The sequence below is a fragment of the Arachis hypogaea genome, chromosome 5 (assembly GCF_003086295.3).
Source record: "Arachis hypogaea cultivar Tifrunner chromosome 5, arahy.Tifrunner.gnm2.J5K5, whole genome shotgun sequence".
NCBI lineage: Eukaryota > Viridiplantae > Streptophyta > Magnoliopsida > Fabales > Fabaceae > Arachis > Arachis hypogaea.
The window spans coordinates 33,492,295-33,519,600 of NC_092040.1; the positions used below are offsets into that span (position 1 = coordinate 33,492,295).

The 27,306-nt window shown below is 29.3% G+C and overlaps 1 protein-coding gene across 1 annotated transcript; it reads right to left on the reverse strand.

Annotated features, from left to right (window-relative positions):
• Window positions 1-20,384: 20,384 nt before the first annotated feature.
• LOC112801145 (cation/H(+) antiporter 17) lies at window positions 20,385-25,389 on the reverse strand. The gene is made up of 3 exons (XM_025843719.3): window positions 25,216-25,389; window positions 21,751-22,978; window positions 20,385-21,667 (listed from the first exon to the last, which is right to left on the reverse strand). The coding sequence occupies exons 2-3, from the start codon at window positions 22,945-22,947 to the stop codon at window positions 20,507-20,509; spliced, it is 2,358 nt and encodes a 785-aa protein (XP_025699504.1). The 5' UTR covers window positions 22,948-22,978; window positions 25,216-25,389; the 3' UTR covers window positions 20,385-20,506.
• Between the last annotated feature and the right edge of the window lie 1,917 nt (window positions 25,390-27,306).

A 27,306-nucleotide genomic window follows, 5' to 3' on the forward strand; every position in this document is an offset into this window, starting at 1 on the left:
AGAGTTGTGCCAGTTTTGTGCCTAGGGCGCAAATGCACCCACGCGTATGCGTGGCTGACGCGTACGCGTCGTCTGGCTGTGTTTCAATCTGCGCGTCCGCGTGTATGACGCATACGCGTCGATGAGCTTTGTGGCCATCCATGCGTGCGCGTGGAGTACGCGTACGCGTGGCCTTGTTTTCATCCCAAAGTTGATTTTTGAGTTTTAAAAGCCAAATCTCATACTTTTAAGTCTCCGATCTCACCCCTTATGTACTAAATCATTATGATATGCCTAGTATTGAGAAAGGAGCTAGGGGATGTGGTAACTTGCAAGTGAAGCAAGGGGAAAAGTTATGATCAATGATGATCAACGATGATTATATGAGATATAGAGGATGACGGTAGAAGTACCGTGTATGCCATGAGCCGAAGGGCTATATTTATTGATAAATGGCTGGTTCTTGATTGAACCATGAGCCGGATGGCTGAGTTATTGCCGGGTCACGGCAAAGCCATTATTGATTATGGCTGAGTATAAATGCATATATGATTAATGAATGAATGTGTTAAATGGATAATAATGGAAAATGTTGAAATGTGATGTGTAACCCCGGGTAGTAGGCAGTGGCGTTGTCCACTTGCTCCGGGTATGAGACGGAAAAGGATGTTTATGATAAATGAGTTAATTATGGAGTTTTGAATGAATGTAACTCTGATACCTGGGTAGTAGTAAGGGTTGGGATTCGTCCCACTTGCTCCAGGTTAATGTTTGAGATTTGATAACAATGAGGATTGATAATATGAAATGAGATTGAATGAATATATGTTTGAGATACCTGGGCAGTAGCAAGGGTTGTGGTTCGTCCCGCTTGCTCCGGGTTAATGCTTAAGATACCTGGGCAGTAGCAAGGGTTGTGGTTCGTCCCACTTGCTCCAGGTCAGAGATTGTGACGCCTGGGTAGTAGCGGCAGTAGTGGTGAATCCACTCGCTCCAGTTTGAGCTTTTAAACACCCGCCTGGGTAGTAGCCGCAGTAGTGGTTGTTCCACTGGCTCTGGGTTGAGCGGGTAGTAGCAAGGGAGTTGTAGCTCAAACCTACTTGCTCCGCAAGGGGTGTTTCTGTCCAATGGTTAGCTACCAGGACATGTCGGGTTGGCTATATAACCGACAGATGATATCATCAGCCATAGGGCAGGCATACATCATTTGCATATGTTTGAATTGTTTGGGTTTGCCTATTTGTTTTGGATTTCTATATCATATATGCTATGTTACCTGATTACGTGCTACTTGTTCTACTTGTACCTTATTTGTGTATTACTTGTCTGTATTGCTTGTGTTTGTACAACTGAGAGATCCCTCATGATGGTGTCGGTGGATGTTGGGGGCTGTTCTTGATGAGATGAATTGATAATGCGATTGCATGATGATGATGATTTTTGAATGAGATCATTTGAGCCCCCTGGGTAGACGCAGTGATGTGATTTCACTAGCTCTAGGCGAGGGTATGATGTATTGATATAGAGTTGCTGAGGCAGAACAACTAGTGATGGTTTTGCTTATGATTCTGAGTCTGATTCGTGAAAGAATCAGCGAGTTGGGAAACATGTGTAGCATGAACTAGATTTAGTATCCCCTTACGTCAGATGCCTATTTATGGATTAGTGAGAATCTAGGCTGGATACTTGGTGAAAAGGAGTTTAGGATGCTTAGTGAGTTTTTATTGCAGTGCATTGTATTTATTTCGCACTTTTACCGTACTGGGAACCCATGGGCCCGGGGTTCTCATTCCGTATATATTTCTTGTTTTTCAGATACAGGTTCAGGTGCTCAGAAGTGAGCTGCGGTTCGTCTGAGAGACGGCGAAGATATTTATTTTCTCTACTTTGTGTTTTGCTTAGAATCTCTCCACCTTTGTTTTGAAAAGATTATATTACGTGTTGAACTCTTTTGGAACTTGCCTATAGAGGCTCTTATATTTCCTTTGGGAGAGATTAGGATGTACTGTTGTCAGTTACTTTCATACTGTACCCTAGCCGGCCTAAACTTCGCGGGTCGCGACTAGTGGCTATTTACTTATTATATATATATATATATATATATATATATATATATATATATACTTAATCTCCTTTATGCCTTGTCCGTATATCGCTTTCGGCTTCACAGTTTAACTTTTCGTTGTCAAAACGTGAGTGATACGTCTTCGCAATTTTATTTCTACTCTTTTCAGGCTTCTCGATTAATACTCCTTTCGGAATTACCTATATTTATATATTAAAAATCCACCTGAGAGTCGTACCACCGTAATACCATTGACTTATGACTCGAGCATAAGGATTTGAATATTAGGGTGTTACAATCTCATTGCCACTATTATATTACCTTATTCTCTTCTCATTTCTTGTTTTCTTCTTCTTCTTATCCTCCTCTTTCTATCTTCTCTTCACTCTATCATAATTAGTTATCACCCAATACTATTATTATAACTGACGCAGGAGCAAGTATGGTTAGTAGGTTAATTATATTAGTTAATTGTAATAAGGGAATACAAGTCCCATATTGTTTAGGATAGTGAACTTTGTGTTATGTTTTAGTCCCACATCGTCCAAGTTATGAAGGCTTTTCCTTCCGCTACTAGTATAAATAACTCATGTACCTTTTATTTATAAAATAGAGTTGAAGTTTATTTTTGAATATGAAATAAGATGTGTGCTTATTTTCCTCTAGGCTCTTTGAGAGTAAGAGGTGCATCCTTGGCTTAGCCAACCAAGGTGGGTTCTTGGCTATTTTCACCATAGTGGGTTTGTTAACCTCGCCAAGATTGGTGACCCAAGCTACGTCCCGGCGTCAGTTTGGTATCAGAATAAGGTCGGTTCTCGTGGCCTTCACCTTGCTTTAGTAGAATTTTATTTGATTTGTGGTGCAGGTTTTTGGCGTGGATTCGCTAATGTGATCTTTTGGTGTGGATTCGTCAATGAGATCGTCTGCTGCCATGGATCTTGTAAAATTTTATCCGATTTGTAAGTGCGGGTCTTTGGTGTGGAGTTACCAATAGGACCTTTTGGTGTGGATTCATCAATGAGATCAATCAATCTTTTGGTGTGGATTCATCAATGAGATCGATTATCTGCTGTCACAAATCTTTTCACGCAGGAGTTCTTTCAACCATAGAGAATGGCACAGGAGCAAGTAGGGTTAGTAGGTTAATTATATTAGTTAATTATAATAAGGGAATACAAGTCCCATATTGTTTAGGATAGTGAACTTTGTGTTATGTTTTAGTCCCACATCGTCCAAGTTATGAAGGATTTTCCTTCTGCTACTAGTATAAATAACTCATGTACCTTTTATTTATAAAATAGAGTTGAAGTTTATTTTTGAATATGAAATAAGTTATGTGCTTATTTTCCTCTAGGCTCTTTGAGAGTAAGAGGTGCATCCTTGGCTTGGCCGACCAAGGTGGGTTTATGGCTATTTTCACCATAGTAGAGTTGTTAACCTCGCCAAGATTGGTGACCCAAGCTACGTCTCGGCGTCAATAACTCTTAATCTTATCTATCATTTTGATCCATAACAATCTATTGTGATAATTTTTATGTGTTGTTGAAATTTTGATAAAATAATTCTTTTGTCTCTTGAATATCTAGATGCATTTTAATATAGTACATCATCGCTTTTCATATTGGATTACCACTATATAAGTTTCATATTTATTTTATAGTGCATATTAATTAAATTGTACTTTATTATTTTATTTTATATGTTTTAAAATAATGTAATTATACTATAATAAGAATGACATTAGTTTTCATAATCTAATATGAATCTTCTTACTATTTTGTTTGTCATATAAATACTATTTATAAAAAATAGTTATTTAAAGTGAAACACTACTTTAATTAAGAGAAATAGAAAACTTTTAGATTCATCGTCTTGTTTTACTTCTTAATTTTCACTTGATATTACTCAAATTTAATAAGTTGATAGTGGTGATTTCTTGTAATTAGTTAAAAAAATCAATTTTTTTTAGAATTTTGAACAAATTCAATTTTGTTATTAAATAGTTTTTGTGAGTGATAATATTTTTAACTTTTTTCATAATTGTCTTTTTTTTCTACAATAAGTACTTTTAAATTATCTAATGCTAAAAAATTCATATTTTTTTATTTTTTCAAAAAGATAAAAATTAAAATTAAAAGATATTAGTTATTTTTTTAACAAAATTATATATTTATTTTTTGTTACTTATTTTACTTTCTTTTGATGGTCTAAATTAGTCTATATATTATCTAATTATTTTTATTATTTATGCAATATTTTTTTCTAGTAATTATTTATTAATAAATGTTAAATTAATAAATCTGTTTATTGTATTTTAATATGTTTATTTTAGTTCAAATTTAAACCTTTTTTTCAATCTAATTTTTGATCAAATGATTGAATTTTTTTTGGTGTCTAATGATTGAAATGATTTAAATTGAGATCTTTAGACCTTAAAATTTTTAAAGTAAAAGAAAAATACAATAAAATAAATTAGAAAAACTAATAAAATAAAATTATTTTATTTTATTGGATTGTCAAATTAGTTAAAAAATCAATTCAACAAATGTTCTTATCTTGTCACATCTTTAATATTATATATTAATCTAATAATCAGTAAAAAATAATATTATTTAATGTAAAACAAATTAAAAAAGAAAAAAGAAGTTAATAAAATATGCGTGAGACTTTTTACTCTATCGTTAGTAGGTACAGACTTTCTTGAGTCCTTTATAAGCGAATCAAATAATTTGTACCCTATGTTAAACGAACAATATTAAATTAATTAATTTTTTGAAATATAATAATTTATGTATAACAATATATAATGGCAAAACCTGTTTTGGTATCCAATTTTTTTTTAAATTTTGTCTTTTCTAATAATCTACCCACTATATGTCAATTATTCTACGTTAAAAAACTTCTACTACTTTATCTTCTCTTTTTTCACATACATTTACGTTCTCTCTTATCTAAATAATAATTTCTATCATTATTTCTTACCTCCCTTACTATCTATCTTCTCAGATTACTATTTCTGCATAATCAAAAAAACTTTTTTTTATCCCTCTTCTCTTGCATTCTCCTCATTTCACTTAAATATACCGTAAAATCTAATATAATTTGTCTGAAAAAAGTTAAGTAATTTTTTTATCTTATAATTATTTTATATTTTTGGATTCAAAATTTTGTATTTTTTTATTCAAGGTTTATTTTTATGTTTTGTTTTAATTTTATTAATAAAAAAATATTAATATTAGTTTTAAAATTTTATCTTTAGGATAAATAAAAAGATGGAATTTTTTTACAAATTAGATAATTGAAAAACTATTTATTATAAAAAAAAGTTAAGTCGATTTCTTGACTATTGAAATATATATAATTCACTCTTGGATTTAATCAAAATAACTATATGTTTATTTAATTTTTTAAATTTTACATCAATTATTAAAATCATGATATAATAGATATACTCCAATAAAAAAATAAAAATAATTTCATAACTATTTTATTTTTGTTGGAATGAAACATGACTCAATAACTATAAAGTCTAATCTAAACAACTATAGATAAGTAAAATAAGTAATAAAAAACAGACATAAAATTTAACTTTTTTGTTATTGGTACAAAAATAAATATAATAAAATAAATCACTATTCTCATACATAATCACATAAAATTTAACATTATCCTTCTCTAGAGCCATCTATTTTTTTAGTTTTTATCCTTATTTTGTAGTTTATTTTAATTTTATTAAACCAAAAAGTAATTGTCATTTAATTTTAATTTTTAATTTTTATCATAAATAAAAATATGTGACTTTGTATGCATTAGATAATAAAAAAATCTCATAATAAAAAAAATTAAATTTACCCATTCGTTATATTTATAAGAGTGTAGATGATTCACATAGTTATTCGATTTTTTTTAATTTTATTTTTAAATTAGTATTCACTTTTGAGTGTAATAATTATGAACTAATATATGATGGTAACTAAGTATGATTGAAGAGAAGATAGAAAGAGAATAAAAAACAGAGAAAGAAAGAGAGAACAAGCTAATATAAGAATAGTGGTGAGGCATATATAAATAGATAATGGTAAGAAAAAAGAATAATAAAACTAAAAATTAAAAATTCTAAAAGAATAATAAAATTAAAGATAATTTAAAATGTTGAGTATAAAATTATAAGAAATAAATTTTTTTAGCTACTAAAATTATGCGAGAAAAAGAGTAATTTAAATATAAATTTTTATAAATTTATAATTGAGAAATGAATAAATTTATAAATATTTATAAATTTATATCTTCATTCTTACACATAGTAACAACGTAATGATTTTAGTATTATATCTAAATTAATTTAAATTTAATTAATCTATATATTAAAAAAATTAAATAACTTATAATTTTTTTATTTTTTATTTTATTATTTTATACAAAATTTTTGAATACTTGATATCTTACATTTTTTTAAATGATAAAATATGACTTAACAAGTAAGTATGAAAAATAAGTATTTATATAATAATTATACATTTAGATATCTAAATCAAACAAGAAAATAATTCTTTTAACAAATCTTTAACAACTCAAAAGTTAACACAATAAATATATGTGAATCAAAGTGATAAACAAAAATGAGAGCTGCGATAACGGTATGGTGGTAATTGATTGTGATTGGGGTTAATAGAAGAAGAAAATAAGGAAGGACAATAAAACAAGAAAACATAATAGTGACAGCGAGACAATAATAATTATACATGTAAAAAAATAATAAGAAAAAATAATAGTATATAGTATGATAAGATGATATAATCAAAATAAAAATTAATAATTTTGAAATAATAATAAAATTTAAGATAATTAAAGATGTTTAATATAAGATTAAAAAATAATTTTTTATCTATTAGAATGATGTATCTTCTAAAAGAGTGTTTTGAATATGAATATAAATTTTTAAATTTATTCTAAATTAAATAGGATTGAAAAAATAAGTAAATTTAATATATAAATAACTAATTTGTAAATAATATTAGTAAATTTTTATCTTGATTTTGTTATACATAATAACAACATAATTTTTTTAATTTAAATTTATTTATTTTATACTTTCTACATATATTAAATAATTTAAAATATTTTATTTTTTATAATTTATTTTTAATTATTGATATTAAATTTATAATTTTAAAAATAAAAATATAAAAATATTTTTTAACTCAATAGAAAAATAACTGAACAGGCCTGACAGTGCCTGTTGAGCCGCTAGTTTATTTAATTTAAGTATAAACAAATTTTCATGTATTTAGATGTCACGTACAATACTCAACATAATTAATAATTTAAAAAATTAATCTATTAATGTGTTAACAAATTATTGATAAGTGTAGACTGCGTCATTTATATGCCAATCAAATAACCAATATCATATGCCAGACAAATAATATTATAGAAGACAAAACTAATAATTTTTTGCAAAAAGTTATGCGTGAAATTTTTTGTATTGTTAGTGAAATAAGTATCTACAGAATTAGTTTCGAATTATATTAGTAAGATTAAAATAAGATAGAAGAAATTGAAATATGAAAAAAAAAATACATAATAGCATATATATGTCACATTTTTTTAGCCCTTCTTATACTTTCACAAGGATAATTTATTCATATTTTTATTGTCAAATCTTTTTTAACCAACTACTGCGTCTAATCTTTTTTAGATTGTTCATACAATTTGAATCATGAAAAGAAACAAAAATAAATATCTTATAATTTATTAAATTATTCTCTTTAGCAGTATCATAAAAAATAAGTAACATCCATTATCAACAAAATACCAAATATAATTATACAACTTAATAATATCACTCCAAAATAATATATAGGACCTATTGATACCAATAATATATTACATGAGGCACAATATCAATAGTATCTATTATCATGGATTCTACATTATAAAACTTCTTCGCCTGGTGAATACTTTCTTTGGCTTCATATTGTATTTGTTGGCACGATGATTTTATGTCACCCAATATACTTACATGCTCATAGCTTCATACAATTCTTATGTCTAAACTTTTTATATATGTCTCATGGTATCTATTACTTGCTTTCCACGCATTCAAACTCTATTATAAACTATTGTTTAATATTTTATTATTTTTTTATTCATTCTTGCCATTCCCATTATTTTTAACATCTATACTCTTGTTTCGTTCATACCAACTATTCTCATGTGCTGCATTTTTTAAAGTCATTCTAGATTAATATGTATTAATATATAAATAAAAGTATTAATCAATTTTAATAAATATAGATTTTAATATAATACGTATCAAATGATGTAACAAAAAAAATATTGATAGATTTTAATAAATATAGAATATATTTATAGGTAAATAAATAAATAATTTGTTTACATATAAATTAAAATGATAAATATAATTTTTTTATTTTTGAATAAATTAAATAAAACTTTATAACTGCATAAAAAATATATTTTTTTATTTATTATCAATTATTACGTCATAAATTTTTTATAATATTAGAAAAATTTTATATTATGATGTTATTTTTAATTAGAAAATATAAAATATAAAATAGTTAACTTTATTACAATTACTATTATTAGTATTATGAATGTATTGTCCATTTTAAAATTTTTTATTTTTTAAATATTTATTTTAATTATTTATGATGAAATTTATAATTTTATTTATTATTAGGCATTTTATATAATATATATAATAGTGTGCACTAACATATCTTTAAATTTATTTATTACGAAAAGTTCTTTGAATAAATATTATATATTATATGATGTTGATAAAATATTTAAAAAATTATTGTTATTATTTTATCCATTAAATTTATTTTGTAAAATGAATTGTTTGAAGGCAGATGATTTCTTTAAAAATTTGACATCAAATTGTAATATTGCCTTTATATATTGTTTGAAGCTGGTCCATATAAGATACTTTTTGAGATACCGAGCAACTCGATCTACAGTTGTAAAAAACACAAACATGTAAAAATAGGTTATGATAAATATTACTTGTCTTTTGAATTTTTTTAAAAAATTAAAAATTAGTACTTAAAATAAAATAAACCGAGAATATAAAATAACAACCACTTATATTATCATAATGTCTATTATTTAAATTAGTTCCATTTGAAATTGGAGTTGTATCAACTCCCTTGTCAAATCATCTCGTCATAATTTGCATGTCTTCTTGTGAGATGATGTTCTTCGATAACAACGTGATTATTGATTTGTTGAATAATAAATATACGTTAGAACCAAAAGATAGTAAGACGTAAAAAAAAGATCACAACAGTGATGAATGTTTGTAAATAGAACAGTTATTTAATTTCATTAAAATTGTTGTAGTTATTTAACACTTTTGTGGGTTAATTTTTTTAATTAAAAAACAAAAAATATATTATTATTATTTAGTCTATAAATTTAATTTATAAAATAAATTATTTAAAAATAAAAGGTGTCTATAAAAATTAGATACCAAATTCTGATATTAATTTTATATATTAGTATAGATTATTCAATGTTGTTACAAAATTAAAATAAGTAAAACTTATATTATTGAAGAACTTATATAATATGTTGGGGCTTCCAAGTGACAGAGTAAGTGTAGAAGTTCTTGGTGGGTTCGAACCAAAGGTAGAACTGTTGTTGCTCTTTGTCACCTAGTCACCTTTGCCTTGGGTGAAGATGTTTGTGTGTAGTGTGTAAGGGTCACCGCTTAAGTTTTTGAAGAACCCAAAATCAATTTCAGTTGGGCTTGTGATGACAACTGCACCAAGCCATCAACAGGCACGTAAAATTAATTTAATTAAAGGATAAATTAAAAGAGCATGTTGTATATTTAATAGAGGTGAAAGTGAGTCAGGGTAGTTCGATTTTGAGTTATTAATAGCTCGATAAATTGAATTTATGAGCTGGTAAGTTGAGTTTGAGTTTGGATAAACTCAACTCATTAATCCATAAACTGGTTCAATTATATATATAATATTAAAAATATAAATTAAATGCATATAAGATATGCATATTAATAACTTAATATATATATATATATATATATATATATATATATATATATATTCTTAATCGTTAAAATTTTATGTCATTTCTTATATATAATTTTAATGTAGGACATAAATAAAAAATTTGTAATTGATAGATAGATAATATATTAATTTTTTAAATATCTTTTTAATATATATAAGTTATAATTTATTGATATAAAATTATAGATTATGTTCCTATTATTTGAGCCACCTCGTGAGCTTTCATTGAGTCGAGTTTGAACTAACAAAATAGGCTTGATTATTAATGAGTCGAGTCGTGAGCCAAGCTTAATTTTCGTGAGCCGAACTTAAACTTGGTCTAGCTTGAGCTTGGTCTAACTCGACTCAACTCGACTCACTTTCATCCCTAATATTCAATAAAGGAAAAATTATATATTTTTTTAATGAGTTTAATTTGAATACATTAATGTGTACAAGGGCGGAGCTTAGCTTGGGCAATGCGGAGTTATAGCCCCCAAAATTTTTTATAAAAGAACTAGTAGTGTTCATATCCTGGGTCGAGCTGTCCGACCTGAGATGTTCTACTGACAAGTCGACCGACCTCTTCACGTCAGGACAATCTGACCTCTTCTCAAAGAGCTTGGCCAAATCACCAGGAAAGCCCAAAAAGGGCCCAAATGGAGGACCACGCCCCAAATCCTAAGGCAACCCAAGCCTACAGAGAGAAGGGTGGTTCCCTTGAAGATAAGATGACCTCACTTGAAGATAAGATAAAGATAAGATAAGATAACTAACTTATCTTATCTAAGAAGGTCATTCTACGCTATTATAAATACACTGGAGCACCCAGGTATAACTCATACTCTGATTCTACTAAAAACCTGTTTAATATCCTTGCTAACTTAAGCATCGGAGTCCCTTGCAGGTACCACCACCCTCCGGTGACGAAGGATTAACAGCATTACCAGTCCAACAAGTCAGGATGCGACCGCTCCGGCCACCACCTACAAGTCAGACGCGTCATCTCCGACCAGCACAAAAGATCTCATCCGAGATCGATCTAATATATATATATATATTGTTCAGCCAAATCGCCTAGACTATAGGCAAACTGCATTACCATCAAGCCAGATGGCCTAAACTGTAGGCTAACTACATTCCCATCTAGCCAGATTGCCTAGCTCTTCAGCGAACTAGGATACATCACTTACTCCCTAGGAGAACTATGATGACACGTTATCTTAAGCAATTTTTAGGGTTCTTTTCTATTTCATTTTCTTAGATTTTAATCAAATTTTTTAATATTTTCTAATAGAATTAATAAATAATCAAATGTTTGGAGTTGGGATAGTGTTTTTGTGTTTTCAAAAAAAATTACTAAAGAACAAGCAAGAATTAAAATTTGTTCACAAAAAAAACACAAATACAGAAAAAGCGTGGCCTAAGGAAAAGAACCATGCCCTAAGGAAGAGAAGAAATGAATATGCCCTAAGGAAGAGAAGAAATGAAGTCAAAGCACGCAAGGACCCACGCTCAGCGGATGGCACCCACGCCCAGCAAACAACTCCCACGCCCAACGGATGTGACGTATGCCCTACGGCCTGTCCCTGCGCCTGATGGACCCTCTTTTCTCCCTTACTCCGCCGAGTGTCCTCTTGCAAACCAAATCACACGCCTGGCGTGCGTCCTCTCCTGGAAGGTGAATTTTGAGTTTTTGTCCAATTTTCTCTAATACAAGCTCGGCTTAAACATAATTACAATTCTCAAGAAGCAACAATTAAGGCCCAAGCTAAATAATCCACATCATTAGAAGCCTTAATCACATCCAAAATATTAAATACTCTAGAAGATTAGTTATTAATTCTTTCTAGAAACATAAAGGATTTAGTTCATTAGGATTTGTTTTGAATTATTGTTTCGAATTTGAAATTGAAGTCAATAATTAGTTATCTTATCTTTCTCTTTGAAAGATGAGATTATGATAGTTTGAATTTGAATTCTAGAATTATGATATAAATAAGTGAACCTTGTTCACAAATAGATCTTCTTGTTTTCGTTTTATTCCATGGGTAACAAATCCTCTGTCAAAGGGTTAGGAGCTCTGTTTATGTTTTTTATGGGTTATTAATACGTTTATTTTATTTTAAAGTCTTGCAATGACTATTTCATGATTGAGTTATTCGTTTTTCATTCGAATTAGTAACATTGGAAGGTATACTAATCCCTTTTGAATTCTTTTATTATAATTGGAAAATTTGTATTTGAATTAAAGTTTGAAAACCTATGAAGCACAGACACTTTGCTGAGTTTTCGTGTCCTCATATAGAACACAGTTCGGACACGATACTCGTCCGACACGCGTGTCTGTCGTGTTCAACCGTGTCTTAATAAAATAATAAAAAAAATTCTTCTCCAAACACATTTGAACACACCTAAATACCATACTGTGTTAGCGTATCCAATTTTATTATTAACATGTATTGTTGAAATAAATTTAGAAATAGTATATATTATTATTTATTAAAATAAAAATATTTTAAATACTTTATATAATTAAAATAAGATATTAAAAAATTAATTTATGCTTTAATATCAATAAAATATTAAAATATCATTACTATTTTCTAAAAAATACTTTATATTTTACATATATGTGTATCCCCATATCTTATAAGATTTTAAAATTCGTGTGTCAATGTGTCCTGTGCCAATGTCCATGTCTGTGCATCATAGTTGAAAACTCTTTTACATGACTCTTTGAATTCGGTTAGGAATAATGGTTCAACTAGTGTGCTACATATACATGATTTTTAATCATTCTAATTTTGAATAAGTAACATATAATTATATATGACTAGCTTAAATACGTGACATATAATTCGACCTAAGGACTACTTTTCAATCTTATTTGAATCTAAATCATTTTTTTTTGCTTAACCTCTTTAATTAATTAACTAACAACTATTTAATTAAGGAGAAACTGAGGAACCACTGAATTGAAAATCAGTTACTAAAGATTTATCATGAAAAATCTTTACATACTTCAAAATAAGTAAACAAGGTATGATTTTCCTAAGAGCATAAGCAACTCTGAAACCCTTGACTCTCACTATTGTTGTTTTCTCTCAAATCAACATTCAATCTTTTTGTTCGTAAGTATTCAAACATTCAAGTTCTAAAGTTCTCAGCAAGACTCAATCTTGCCCTCTTCAATCCAGGTACTTTTAATCTAATTAGGTATTTAATCTGATATTTTCTTGCTCTATCCTTTAATACTCGTGGGAACGATATCTACTCACTGTGGTATTACTTGAGTGATCCGGTATATTTGTTGGTATTCGTAAACTTTAATTTTCGCTCATCAAACTACATCCAAGACAAAAAAAAAATGCTGGCACATAATGTCATTTTCTTTTTTTTTAGGAAATAATTTTTTTATTTTAATTAAGAAAAAAATCTAGTAGGAAAATCTCAAATTTAGAATGTGCTCTTTTCAAATAGTAATAACTTACTCATGGAAACTCGTCTACAGTTGTCTATGAAATTTATAGTGAAAAACTATTAGATGATTTGAAATACCTAATTCTTTAATTTTTTTAAATAACTACCTAAATTATCCAAATGACTCTCTCTCTCTCTCTTTTTTAGGGATTTTTCCTTTCTAGAGGTATAGATAATGCGGTCTAGAGAATTCTAGTTGCAGAAGTGGTTGACGGGTCTTAATTGGTAAAACCGTTGTTGGAGAGGCCGTATCATTCCTTCATCTAGCGGCAACGGTGTTGTGAATTTGACCACAAAGCAATAGATTTCTTCTGCTGATAGTTTGTTTCATATAATTACTGGCCAAATACTTTAATTTTCAAGATTAAACACTCAAATTAGTTTACAACAAATTATGATCAAATACTTTAGTTTTCAATAAATTTTTATTCTCTAAAAATATTTAAAAATTACTCTCATAAGATATATTATTCCTTTCGTCTCTTTTAATTGAATTTTTAATATGTATAAGTCTCAAACGAATTGTATTATAAGATAGTTAGATAAAAAAAATTATCATTATAAATTTTAGAATATATTAGAATCAATTAGCATTTATTAGAATTATTTAAAATATCTAAATATTTATTATAAGATATTATGATTTTATTATTTTGATTTTTTTAGCACCTATAAATATTTTTTTATATTGTATCATTCCATACAACTTGAATACACACAAATATTTTTACTACTACTCTCTCTTACTTTTCTAACATAGTATTAGAGTCATGGTATCTTCCTTGAACAAGATATGTTATTTTTCTTCTAGTGAAATTACCGTATATTTCACACTTTTTCTCTGTGCTATTTTTCTTGTCTTTTGCCACTACTTTGATACTTTTTAACTTCACCGATTAGCCTATCCTCTCTGTCTTGTGTCTTTCTGAGTTTGATGATGTCACGACCCAAAATGAGCCACGATTGGCGCTGAAGAAAATAGGTCCCTAACAAGCCAAACAAATTTGAATATGAGATAAATAAGGTTACAAATTTTTTTTTAATTTACAAGTTCTAGAATGAATAATTACATATTTTCAACAAAAGATAAAATAAATAGACATGGATGGATCTTGCCTGTGACATATGGAGCAAATAGTGTCTAAGAACTCAACAAGGAATAGGTACCCATTGCAGATCATTACTCTTGAATAGAAAAGCTCACATATTTAAGTATTTATTCGTGAAAAATATTTTTAGAAAAACGGAGTGAGTTTTGCAACTCAGTGACTAGACAGTACATCTATAATTCACATGAGACCATAATAATTGAATCAATAAGGGAGTTGTCATACAGAAATCAAATCAAAAGTCTACACTTAGGCGACTTCATCTTTATGGGTAACCCTCTTCTCTTGTGTGTCCTAACAGAATAACAAATCTAACGCGTGGCCAACACGTTAGGCTAGCAACACCCTACTAGTTGGGGTCTGAGTTAGATGCCTCTAAGTTAACGTCTTAACCGCCATTAACTACGATTTTCTAATACGAGCCTCCCAAACCAATTCAAAATGTATAATTTCAAATATAAAAAATAATTGATCTTTCAAATATACGAGTATCGAATCAAATCAAATAAGGTACTACTTTCTCATCAGAAATCTTTTCCAATCATATTTTCTCAATTTTAAAACATTTCAAACATATTTCACAATTTCAAAATAAATGAATACTAACAAATACTTCAATGCTTCAAAAATACATATTCGAATAAAATCAAATATTCTAAAATAATATAAAACTTCATCAAATGTATATAGTCTCATAAAAACATATAGCCTCATGTGCATATTAAAATGAGTTTAACAAGGATAAATATTTAGTTCTAATAAATTGATTATTCAATCTAATTTAAAATCTTTTGATAATAATCTTTGTAGGTGTAATTATAAGTTCAAAGCACCATATACCAAAATAATTATAGATGCAAAGTCAAACAATTATAAATATAAAGCCTACTCACAAATTGGTCTGAAAGGACCGAAGATCAACACCGGAATGCCCTCAATATAGAGATTAGAAGTTGGAATCTAACTTATTGTGAAGGATTGAACTCAGGTGGTAGTTTCAACATGGGAAAATAGCCCCAATTAAGGTAGGGAACCAAGGTAGAACAAAATACAACGACCCAAAACAAGCAGCAACAGCAGCAACAATACACGACAATGACAACAAAAGTATAGTAACTACCACCCTTCCCAGCAGCTGCAGCAATCAGATTAGGGAATGGCAAGGGCTAGGGCTTCTGGCGGCGACTCTAACAACGGAGCGCCAGCAACGGCGTGCTCCGATGACACAATGGTACCTCCCTTCTTCACCATCGAGCTCAAACCCTCCCTCTCTGTCTCTCGTTGTCTCCTTTTCTCAGCTACGGTGGCTCAGCGGTTTTTCCTTCACCGGCGCCATCTTCCTCGATCTCCTTTTCCTTCCTTTCTTTCCTCTTCTCTCCATTCCTCCCTATCTTCTTGTTCCATTTTTTCTTTGGTTATGAGTGACGGCTAGTGAGGGACTGAAGGTTAAGAGAGAGTGTTTGTGTGTGATTAGGGTTAGGGAAAAAAAAGTGTGGCCCACAATTTTTTTTATTTGCATATCTTTCTCAGTTTTTTTTTTAGTTATTATAGATAACTCAAATGTTAGAAATTATTATTTTCTAATCTATTCATGGACCATATATATTAATTATAATAACAAATTAAGTTATTTCTCATTAAATAACTTATATAATGGTGATTTTATTTATTGTCATAAATGCTAAACCAAATAAGTCATTATTACTTTTGATTTGGAACTAAATGAGAATAAAATGAGAGATACTATTTTATTTGGGTTTTAGAATCTAATGAGTGTTACACTCAAATATAAATAGTGACTTTAGAAATTTGGTCCCACCACATCAAAAGTTGCCACCATAACTCTTTTTTCATCAGAGGAGTTGCAATTTAGTCCTATAAGAATACAGAAGGTTTTGGTTGAGAAAGATCAAAGAACCAAATACTTTTAATCATATTCACGAATTTAGGTACGCTTACGTGCTCTCAAATATCTCTCTCTTAATGATTTAACATGGATAGTCTTGGGATTAAGAAAATCAAGAATTTTAAACATCAAATACCATTATCATCTACTGCTTACCTATTCTCTTGGAGAAATCAGACATTTTTTTCGTCACCTTCCAACAATTTGCCATCCTTTGACATTTTACCATCTCTTCGCAGTTTGCCGCCTTTAATTTTGACAGTTTTTGGTAGTTCACCATCTTTTCGACAACTTTGTCTGTGCTTCTTTGTGGCAGTTTTATTTGTGCTTCCTTATAGCAGTTCTGTCTGCGCTTCCTTGTGGCAGTTTCATTTGTACCCGTTTCATAAATTTATGCAGTATTTTTTTTCATTTCATTGTTTTAAATAAGTTTCAAACTCAAGTGATTGTCTTAGGATCAATTAGCATTTATTAGAATTATTTATCATATCTGAATATTTATTATAAAATATTACGTCTTTATTATTTCGATTCTCTTAACACCTATAAATACCCTTATATAATATATTATTCCAATCCATATAACTTGAATACATACAAATATTTTCTCTATTACTCTCTTTTACTTTTCTAACAATAAAACATATTAGTATTCTTCATAGCGATAGAATGACAAATTTGTTTAACAAGAAGTAGTTCTCGAAGATTTTAAAAAATAAAATATTAAGAAATAAAATGTTTAATTTTAAATTTTTTAAAAATTAATTTAAATGTTTACTCTCGTAATATTCATATAATCCAAAAATAAAGGATCAATTTTTGGTGTATAATCATTGATTAATGATGAACTATAAAGAGTTAAATACTTTTTTCGTCCCTAACGTCATGGGTTAAAATTAAAATCGTCTCCAACCTTTTTTTTTATTAAAATTATCTTTAACGTTACAAAATGTTATAAAATCATCATTTTTTTTCATAAACAATATTTTCGGGTAATTTTGCCCTTAAACTAAAATGGAAAAACACTTCCCACCCTCACTACTAACCTCAGCATCATCACCATTGCTATGCATCTCTTTCTCCTTTTCTTTATCGCCATCACCATTGCGACGACCATACCCATCACACCTTCTTTCTCTATATTACGTACCAATTCATCATCCTAAATCACTACCACCCACCCACTATCCTTAAACTTTTTCTTTTCACTTGAACACTTTTTTTTTTGTAATAATTCAACAACAGCAACAACCACAAAATAAATCAATAAATTTTAAATTAAACGATAATTCAGCAATTATCAATTGCAATTTCATATCCAAAATTAACAGCAGAAATTAAAAAAAATAAAAAAATTATATTTATGTTTTTTTAAAATAAAAAAAAAGAACGAAAAATAGGAACAAAATACTTGAAAGAGAGTAGGTGTTGCTGCCATCCGTTGCCGTCACGGTTGAGGAAAAGAGGAGGGGGAAGAGCAGCTATTGCTGCTGGCACTATTGCAGCTGTGGCTAAGGATAGGAACAGATCGAGAAAGAGGGAAAAACATATCTCCTCACAACCAGAAGCTCGACGACGGTGATAAAGCTCGATGCCGACATAAAAGCTCCCACCTCAATCACGACATAATGGTGGCGGCCGCCCTTTTTCCCGTCGTCACCTCCGTGTTCTTGCTTTCTTTTCCCTTCTTCTCTTTCTCTATTTCTCTCTTCTCTCGTTCTTTCTCTTTCATCTCTTTGTTTTGTCTCTCTACGGCCACAACGCAACGGCGGCAGTTACCCTCTTCCCTGTTATCACCTTTCTCTTCTTTTTTTCCTTTTCTTTTTTCTTTCTTTTTTATTTCTTTTCTTTGCTTTGATTTTTCTATTTTAAGTGCAGTGAAAAAGAGTGGGGTAATAGTTGGGTAGATTGAGTAGTGATAATAGAGAAAAAGTATTTGTTTTTTTTTATTATGTTCAAAAAGATCATTTTAAAACGTTCAATAATATTGAGGATAATTTTAATAAAAAAAATCGAAAGACGATTTTAATTTTAACCCAAAACATTAGAAGAAAAAGTAGTTAACCCAACTATTAACTATCAAGTATAAAAGTATAAGCAGTTATGTATATAATTGAAAACAAAAAAAAGTCAATGTGTTGATAGTTGCGTTGGCCGTTGAGTAGTAGAAATTAGCTTTTGTTCACAGTATCAAACTATCAATGGCAAATTTTCCAAGTTCTCGAAAGTTAAAGGAATGGTTCAGGTTATTAATCAAACTGGTCAAACTTTGTGAACCACTGAAGGTGGTTTGGTTGGATGGAACATGGAATTGTGCGTCGTGAGCACTTCAAATCTATCATTTCTTTTCCGTATGTCCAATACAATTCTCTATCCTTGCAATTATAAATTCCAATTCAATCAAAATAAGTTCGTTACTCACATTTTCTTACCACGATCAAGTTCTTCTAAATTGAGGGAGTCGATTAAATAACAAAGTGATGAATTAATATTTTTAAATTAAGATAATAAATTTATATACAATAATAGTTAAGATATAAAATGTGTTATGTATGTTAAGTAATAGTTAGATATGATGAATTATTTGATAATTTTCAATTATTTCTTCACATGAAAAGATCTTTGTCAATAATCTTTTTAAAGCACACCACATTATTTTTTTCATTAATTAGTCATCATCCTCTTAGTTAAAGTGTTATCCCACTTCTTCAATCTTTATAGTATTTTCGACCGAACAAATAAACATGAGAATTATGTACTATTATCGTCTCATCTATAATATACACTATTGATAGAGAGATAAATAATAGTCCATCTTCTTTTTACTTTAACCGACCCAAAACCTATAGGTTACCACTTACCAATAACAATGTATATCGTGTAAGATATAATAAATTAATAATCACTAACTAAAATGGTACGTAGCTCATGCTCATCAACACCCACAAACAGAAAGAAGAGCAACAAGAATATATATTTATATATGATGTTTACGCATTTTGATAAAAAAAAAAATTCTGTGTCAAAAATTTGTTTAGCATACTTGTAATATATATTTTATATAGATAATTAACTTAGTAAACTATTTTTTTATCTACACATGTATAATTATTTTAATTTTATAAAAAAATTTAATTCTATATTAATTAGATGACTAATTTTAAATACAAACCTAAATTAAAGAAATAATTGAAAAGTAATGAAGTTATAAATACAAAAGTAATATATAAAAATTTTGTTAGCAATTCTTCTCAAGTCAACTTTGTCATTTAATTTGCTCTTTTATTTTTTGTTGAAAATTTTGTATTTTAATTTTATGTTGGTTAGATGCTAAGAAGAGTGATGCGTTTTAGTTGGTGAATATTCGATAGAATCTGTTGACGTCAAGCCTATAATTAACAACATTAAGCTTTTTTCAGTTGTGTGTTTTAAAATTTTTTTCTTTTTTGGGTTAAAAGAATAATGGATCTTGATGCTCTCAAGTTCATAACATTTCTATTTGGGAGATTTTAATCTTAATACAAAGTACATATAATAAAAGATGAATTAGTAGAATTTATTATTATTTTTAAATATAAACTAAAAATATGATATTAAATTGATAAATTAAAAAAATTAAATTGATGACAAAAAATAAAAAATTCGGATGGTTATTGAGTTCTTTTCTTAATAAAACATGATCAATTTGAGATGACATTATCAATTTTAGAATAAAAATATCCACTCTCTTGAATCATTTTTAACTAAGATATTAGATTTAAACACTAGTAAAAGGAGACGGAAAGAGACAGCCAATATATATATAAAAGTTGATTCCTTGCTTGGAGTCCCAATCAACAGGTTTAATATTACTAATTATGAGATGATGATCCACACTTACAGGATTAGTTAAGTCTAAAATGAAAGAGAAGAAAATGTTTTATCCATTAGAGCATAGAGCATGATAGTGTTGCACGACCAAAACCGAGGCTGAAGTTGAGACCAGTTCCGGAGAGGTTAACAAGTTGCATAGTGGCCCCAATTCTGGACAGTCGCATTTGACATTGTTCAAAGTCACCGCCACGTGTCCTTTGGGCACCCTACCAACTACAAACAAATTGCATCCTCTGCTGTACTCTCCAACCACCTCGATGATCTCACCGAGGCTTTTCACAACTCTCTCTTCAAACTTTACGGATGATGAGCTCTTTTTTGCTTTGACCTCAGAAAGCAGCATCTCATCCGTTGATGATGATGCGTTGTCGTTTATATCTACGACTCTGACAATGTCTCCAACATCCTCGGACCTTACTATCAAGTGCACTATGGTGAGGTTGATACCAGGATGCTCTGCCATTCTCAAAGCATAAGCAAGAGCCTCTTGATCGTCGTTGCCTCCAAAGAAGAGCATGGTAATTGAAGATGAAACATTACTTGCTGTCACGTGGGTGGTCCCACCAAGCCCCCGGTCCACCAAGATCCCCACAGAGCAGGGTGCATGCTCGAGAACTTTCTTATTCACCCACCTGAATTCACTCCTTGTTGTTTCCCACGTTCCATCAACCCTTTGGTGCTTGTGAAATGGAAGAATTACCATTGCAACCCTCTTGCTCTCAGCACAAGCGCATACGTCATCGTGAATGTTGGGGATGGATGAGATTGAAGTCATGGGGCGAATCGACACTCTGCTTAGCTGCTCCAAAGCCTCAAACTCAATCACTATTTGATTCGCATTAGAATGGCGGCCTTTGTTCCAAAAGGGTAGGCCATTCTTTCTGGTTTTGTGGACCATCAATATAGCAGAAGGCCTCTCAGTGAGCTCCATGAGATGCAATGCGTATATGCAAAGGCCTTCCCTTTTTTCAGTGCCGCGCGAGGCTTCGATCAGATTTAGCATTGAAGGGATGTTCCTTGTGCTGTGGAAACACACCATGAGTCGCAGTTGAGTGTCCGGGTTTTTCCTCTTAACTGTTCTGTATTTGTAGTCCGCTTTTGCCATTCTCTTGGCCGGTTTATAAACTGCCATTACCAAAGGCGTGGTGATGAATGTTGTGAAGATAGCCATCAGCACCATAATTGCAAATGTTTGGTCATTTAATACCTACAAATTAATTAAAAAGAGTAATGAGATCATGTGCAAAACTTAATCCAATTAAACTAAACATTCTTGTTAACTTAATTTACCTTCCTATCTTTACCGATGTTAAGGACGATGAGCTCCACCAAGCCCTTAGTATTCATGAGAAAGCCGAGAGCCAATGATTCTTGAAAAGGTACCCTACAAAAGAAGGAGACGACAATGGTACCAACAATCTTACCGAAGCAAGCATTGAATATGACCAAAAGAAGGAGCCCCCAGGACCTGAGGCCACGAATGGTGGCAACATTTGTCTTGAGTCCACTGGACACAAAGTACAACGGAAGGAAGAGACCAGAGACAAGATCCTCAACCTTCTCAACAAGAGCAGCCGCAAAAGGGCCTTCCTTGGGAAGAACAACTCCAACAACAAATGCCCCAAACAGAGCATGGATTCCAATGGTGTCAGTGACAAAACCAGCTGCCAAGACCGTTGCCAACGTGGCACAGACGTAGGACTCGTTGATGGCTTCGCCTTCAGAGCAGCGCCGAGACATCCATCTGAAGATGGGAGGAAGAACAAGTGCGCAACAGATTACAAAGCCGCATCCAGACAAGAGGACCCACACGGAGACAAGTGGAGAAGAGTCAGAGCCAGAGAGCGCAATCGCAAGGGCGAGAAGAATCCACGCTGCCACGTCATTAACAGCCGCTGCTGACATGGCCATCCGTCCAACCTCAGTGGTAAGCAGCCTCAACTCAGCCAAGATGCGTGCCAGGACAGGGAAGGCGGTGATGGAGAGAGCGACTCCCATGAACACAAAGAAAGGTGCTTTATCGACTCCCTGCGAGATTGTTGCTCGAAGTGCAAAAGATGTGCCGATTCCCAAGACGAAGGGGAATGTGATCCCAGCAAGGGCAATGGCAAGAGCTTTCTTTCCTGTTTTGCTAACGAGGGACTTGGGGTCGAGTTCCAGTCCTATCAAGAACATAAAGAAAAGTAAGCCAATGTTGGCCAAAGTGTCCAAGACCGTTAGGCTCTTGGATGGGAACACAGCGTTCAGAAAGGCAGAACTGCGTCCAAGAACTGATGGACCGAGCAATATTCCACCCACAATTTCTGCAATCACGCGTGGCTGCCTTAGTGGCTTGAGAAGGAATGCTAGGAGGCGAGTGAGAAGAACCACCATGCAGATTTGTAAGATTGCAAGAGGGAGTGCGTAGTCAAGCGGATTGTCTCCCTGAAACACCCCATTCGACGTCGCTTTCATGCCCGCCGGACATCCTGTACTATTTGAACCCATTGCTAATATTTCTTGCTTAGCTTTCCAATTCCTGCACCATATATGTGTTCACTTTAGACAACTTCTATACTGACTGCTGAGGGAATAAATAAATACAAGTGTATAATTTTATTTTAAAAAATTAATAAAGGAACACGAAATTTCGGAATATTTTCCACCAAGACTATGCAACCAACACCAATGCAACGTATATTACTTTGAACAGTCTAACTGATCGCCCAAATTTTCAATACAAGCTTAGCTTCATTTCCATAAGTAAACGCAAATATGGTTGGACGGGGAGAAGAATTTGTTCACACAAATATGGTTGGACTGGAAGAACAAGAGGTGTTCAAAGGTCAATTGATCCAAAGAAAATTATTAATTTAATTCAATTTAAACGAACAACCAATAAAATATACACTGATTTAGATTTAATTGAATTTTATTTTTAATAGATTGCATTAAATTTTAGATTAACTTATCAAAATTGACCTAATTTAAGTTAAATCACACATTCTAATATAATATTATTATTTTATTATCAAATCTAATATTTTATTTATATTTATATTTAATTTATTACACATTTTTATTGTATTCATGTGTTATTATTTAATAAATATTTTGTAAATATAAAATAATATATTTTATTTATTATTTTTATTATTGAATAAATATATCCAATTTAAATTAAATTGAATTAAGTAAAAGATGAAATAAAGTTAATATAATTCAAATCACAATAAATTATATACTTTAAATTGGATTAATTTTTATTGAAATTCATTCAAATCGTTCCGTAAACAAACATCCTTGAAAAAATATTTGGTCTTAATTTTAGTAGAAAAATGTCAACAAATTTTATTACACACATATATAATGATAAAAATTTATATACAGTTATTTTTATATTTTATTTTATAATTCAAATATTAGCCAATAATTTAAGTCAATGTAATGATTTTTAACTATAAATTCTTATGTGAAGAGAACTACGTGTTAGTCTTTTAATTGTAATTAGTTGGATTACTCCGGTTATCAAATCAGAACGCCATCAACATCTTCGTCAAATTGATGACGCGGGTTGTACGTGTTGAAAACTCAAAGTCAGACTCAAAAACTTTTGGTAAAAGGCATGCATTGATATGTCATGCCAACATTTCAAAGCAGTATATGCTTAAATGTTTAAATATATTAAAACAAAATTAAAATAAGATAAAATAAAAGCCTTAGTGCTCCTTAAAATATTATTTTTAAATGATTATCTTGCTTAAATTTATATTTAGACCTTTCAATATAATATTAAAAGATTATATTTTACTTTTGATTATATCTTTTTATAAAAGATAAAAATGATAACGTTTAAAAAAGATTTGTTTTTTTTATACTTATTCTAATAATTTTATTTTTGCTAAAAAAAATTATTTATCTAGACATTTTGAAGCTAAGACGTTAATGAGAATTAATTTAATTACATTTATTAAATTTTTGTAATTTTTAAATATTAATTTTATATAAAAAAATTATATGTGAATTTTTACGTAACTACACCTATTTTTCAGCGCAGAAATTATTTTCCAGCGCCATAAATTTTCATTTTTAATTTTCGAGCTTCATTCTCAGTTTTTCAAATAGCATTTGTTTTTGAAAAATGAGATTAAAATTGAGAATAAGAGATTAAAATTTAATATTGTATTTGATGATTAAAGATAAATTTAAAATTTTAATTTTAAGACATAAAATTTTAATTCTTTTAATATGTTCAAATAATAAAAACATCAAAAATTGAAATTTTTAAAATTAAAATTAAAATTTTAATAATATTTTTTAAAAATATTTTTATTTAATTTTTTAAACATAGTATATAATCTAGTACATTTTTTTTAGCGGAATATTCGAATTTGTGATCTTTTAGATGAGTATGAAAAGATTATATCATTTAAATTATAATTTATTGACATAATCAAATATATTTTGCACCAAATACAATACAAAAATTTAATTTAATCTATATCTCTCGATCAATCTTTCAATCTCAATCTTTCGATCTCAATCTCTTTTCTAAACGGAGTCTTAATTCTCAAAATCATACATACATGCTCTTCAGAAAGAGACAAAAAAAAATCTGGCTTCGCATTATTTTAAAAAAAGAAATAACTTGAGAAGAATATGGACCTCGTTAGAATTGAAGAACTGCCTAATAAGCAATAATGTAGAAAATAACATGTTTGGGTGCAAAGAAAACGACGATAATGTTGGGAAAGAAGAGATAACAGAAGAGCTTACGTGGTTGTTTAGTCGAGCGATATCTGAAGAATTGGGTTGGGACGACGTATACAATACAATCAGCATGGCATAGTAGAGGATGATTGGGTGACTGGGATCATTGGTGAAGAATAATATAATGAGCAGTGCTTAAGAGAACTGAAAATAATTGAATTGAAGGATAATGAAGAAGCTGAAGCCTTGCCGACTTGACTTGGACTATATAGATAGTCATGCAAGCATCCGCAGCCCGTGAGGTAATTAACACCCTCATTATTATTTGCATCGAATCTAAAATATTATTAAACAAAAAGATAAAGTTAAAAATCATCATTTTATTAAATATATCAAATAATTTAACCGTTTTAAATTATTATTTTCAAATAAAAATGTCGTAGTTACTATTACATAAATTAACGTTTTAAAAATAAATACGATAAAAAAATTATTAAATAATTTAATATATTTAACTAAATTAATTAATATAATATATATTTTAAAAATATTATTTTTATATTAAAATTAGTAAGTAAAATCAATCATCATATATTTATATATAAATATATATTATTTAATTTTTTAATTTATATTTTATATTTTAAAATATATTTTATATCAATAATTAATTTTAATACATATATATTTAGTATTTAAAATATAATATATAAAAAATTAATTATAAAATTAATTATCATATATTTACATATATAAATATATTATTTCATAAATTTTTAATATATATTTTATATTTAAAAAATATATATTACGCAATAATTAATTTTTTTATTTATATTTAACATTATTATTTATATTTTACTTATTAACTTTACACAAAAATATCATGCCCTTATTCGATTATGATATTTGAATATTACCTGAAAATATTATTCTTTATATTTAGGAGAGACATCCACACACGTGGATATTACGTGTTTGGCCCACTGCCCTACGTGTGGAGGGGAATCGATTATGACTTCTTGTTCTATTTCAAAAAAAAGCAGACAACTTCTGCTCTTTTTATTCTCGATCGGTTTGATGAAATGGTAATTACTAGTTACTAATTACTCTGCTAACGTAGCATGCTTAATGGAGAGGTGGAATTTAATATTTTTGGAATAATAGACTAATGAGCAACGACAATTGGTAGTGAATTGGTTAAAAATGATTTTTCGGAGAGGTGGAATTTAATTTTTTTGGGATAATGGACTAATGAGCCATGACAGTTGGTAGGAATGGGTTAATTTTTTTTTTTTTTTTTTTGTGTTTAACAATGTTTGTTGAGAAAATGTGAATTGTTTATATGAACTGCGTAATTTGTATGAGACGTTTCCTTTAAGTCTTTAACTATTGTTTGAGACGTTCTTTGTTTGAGACGATCATGACTTCATACATCTATATTATTGAGTATAATCCCACTTTTTTTACTCAACAATCATTGAATAACATTTTTAATATAATCACAAAAGAATTTTTTATTATAATATTTATATTAGAAAATTCTTTCAATTATACATATGGTCAAAATTAAAGTTAATTTTTTTAAAAAAATATCAATAAATAAATATATCTTTGTATTTTTAATTAATTAAAAAAATATAAATTCTATTTAAGTGCGATAATTGATATTTAAGTTGCATATACATGTAATAAAAAAATATAAAATTAATTATTAGATGCCAAAAGTTAAAACCAAAAAACTCTAATAAATAAAATTAAAGTAACTAAATCACCCATTCATTATCAAATACTAAAAACAAATCTCTTAAATTTACGTAAGGTATATAAAAATAATTTAATATTTACTTTTATAAAAAATTGTTGAGACCTAAGATCTTTTAAGTTGATTATTATATATTAACTGACTTATAAAATATTTGAAGTTAAATGTATTAACGCCAGATTAATATTAACATTTAATAAAAGAAAATTTTCAATGCAGGCCTGCTAATCCAAAATAATCCCTCGTTCCAAAAAAGAGTTAAACACAATCCTAACGTAAACCATTTTTAATCAATTTCCTAAATATACTTTTTGTTATTTTAAAGACATGAAAGGATCTTTTGAAAAATATCATGTTTCTCATTCTACCCTAATACTAATAATTACATGAAT

Bases quoted from the DNA above. Each gene is read 5' to 3' on its own strand.
- LOC112801145 (XM_025843719.3), bottom strand. From the start codon at position 22,947: ATGGGTTCAAATAGTACAGGATGTCCGGCGGGCATGAAAGCGACGTCG. The intron at 21,668-21,750 runs GTAAATTAAGTT...ATTAATTTGTAG, and splicing joins ACATCGGTAAAGATAGGAAG to GTATTAAATGACCAAACATT.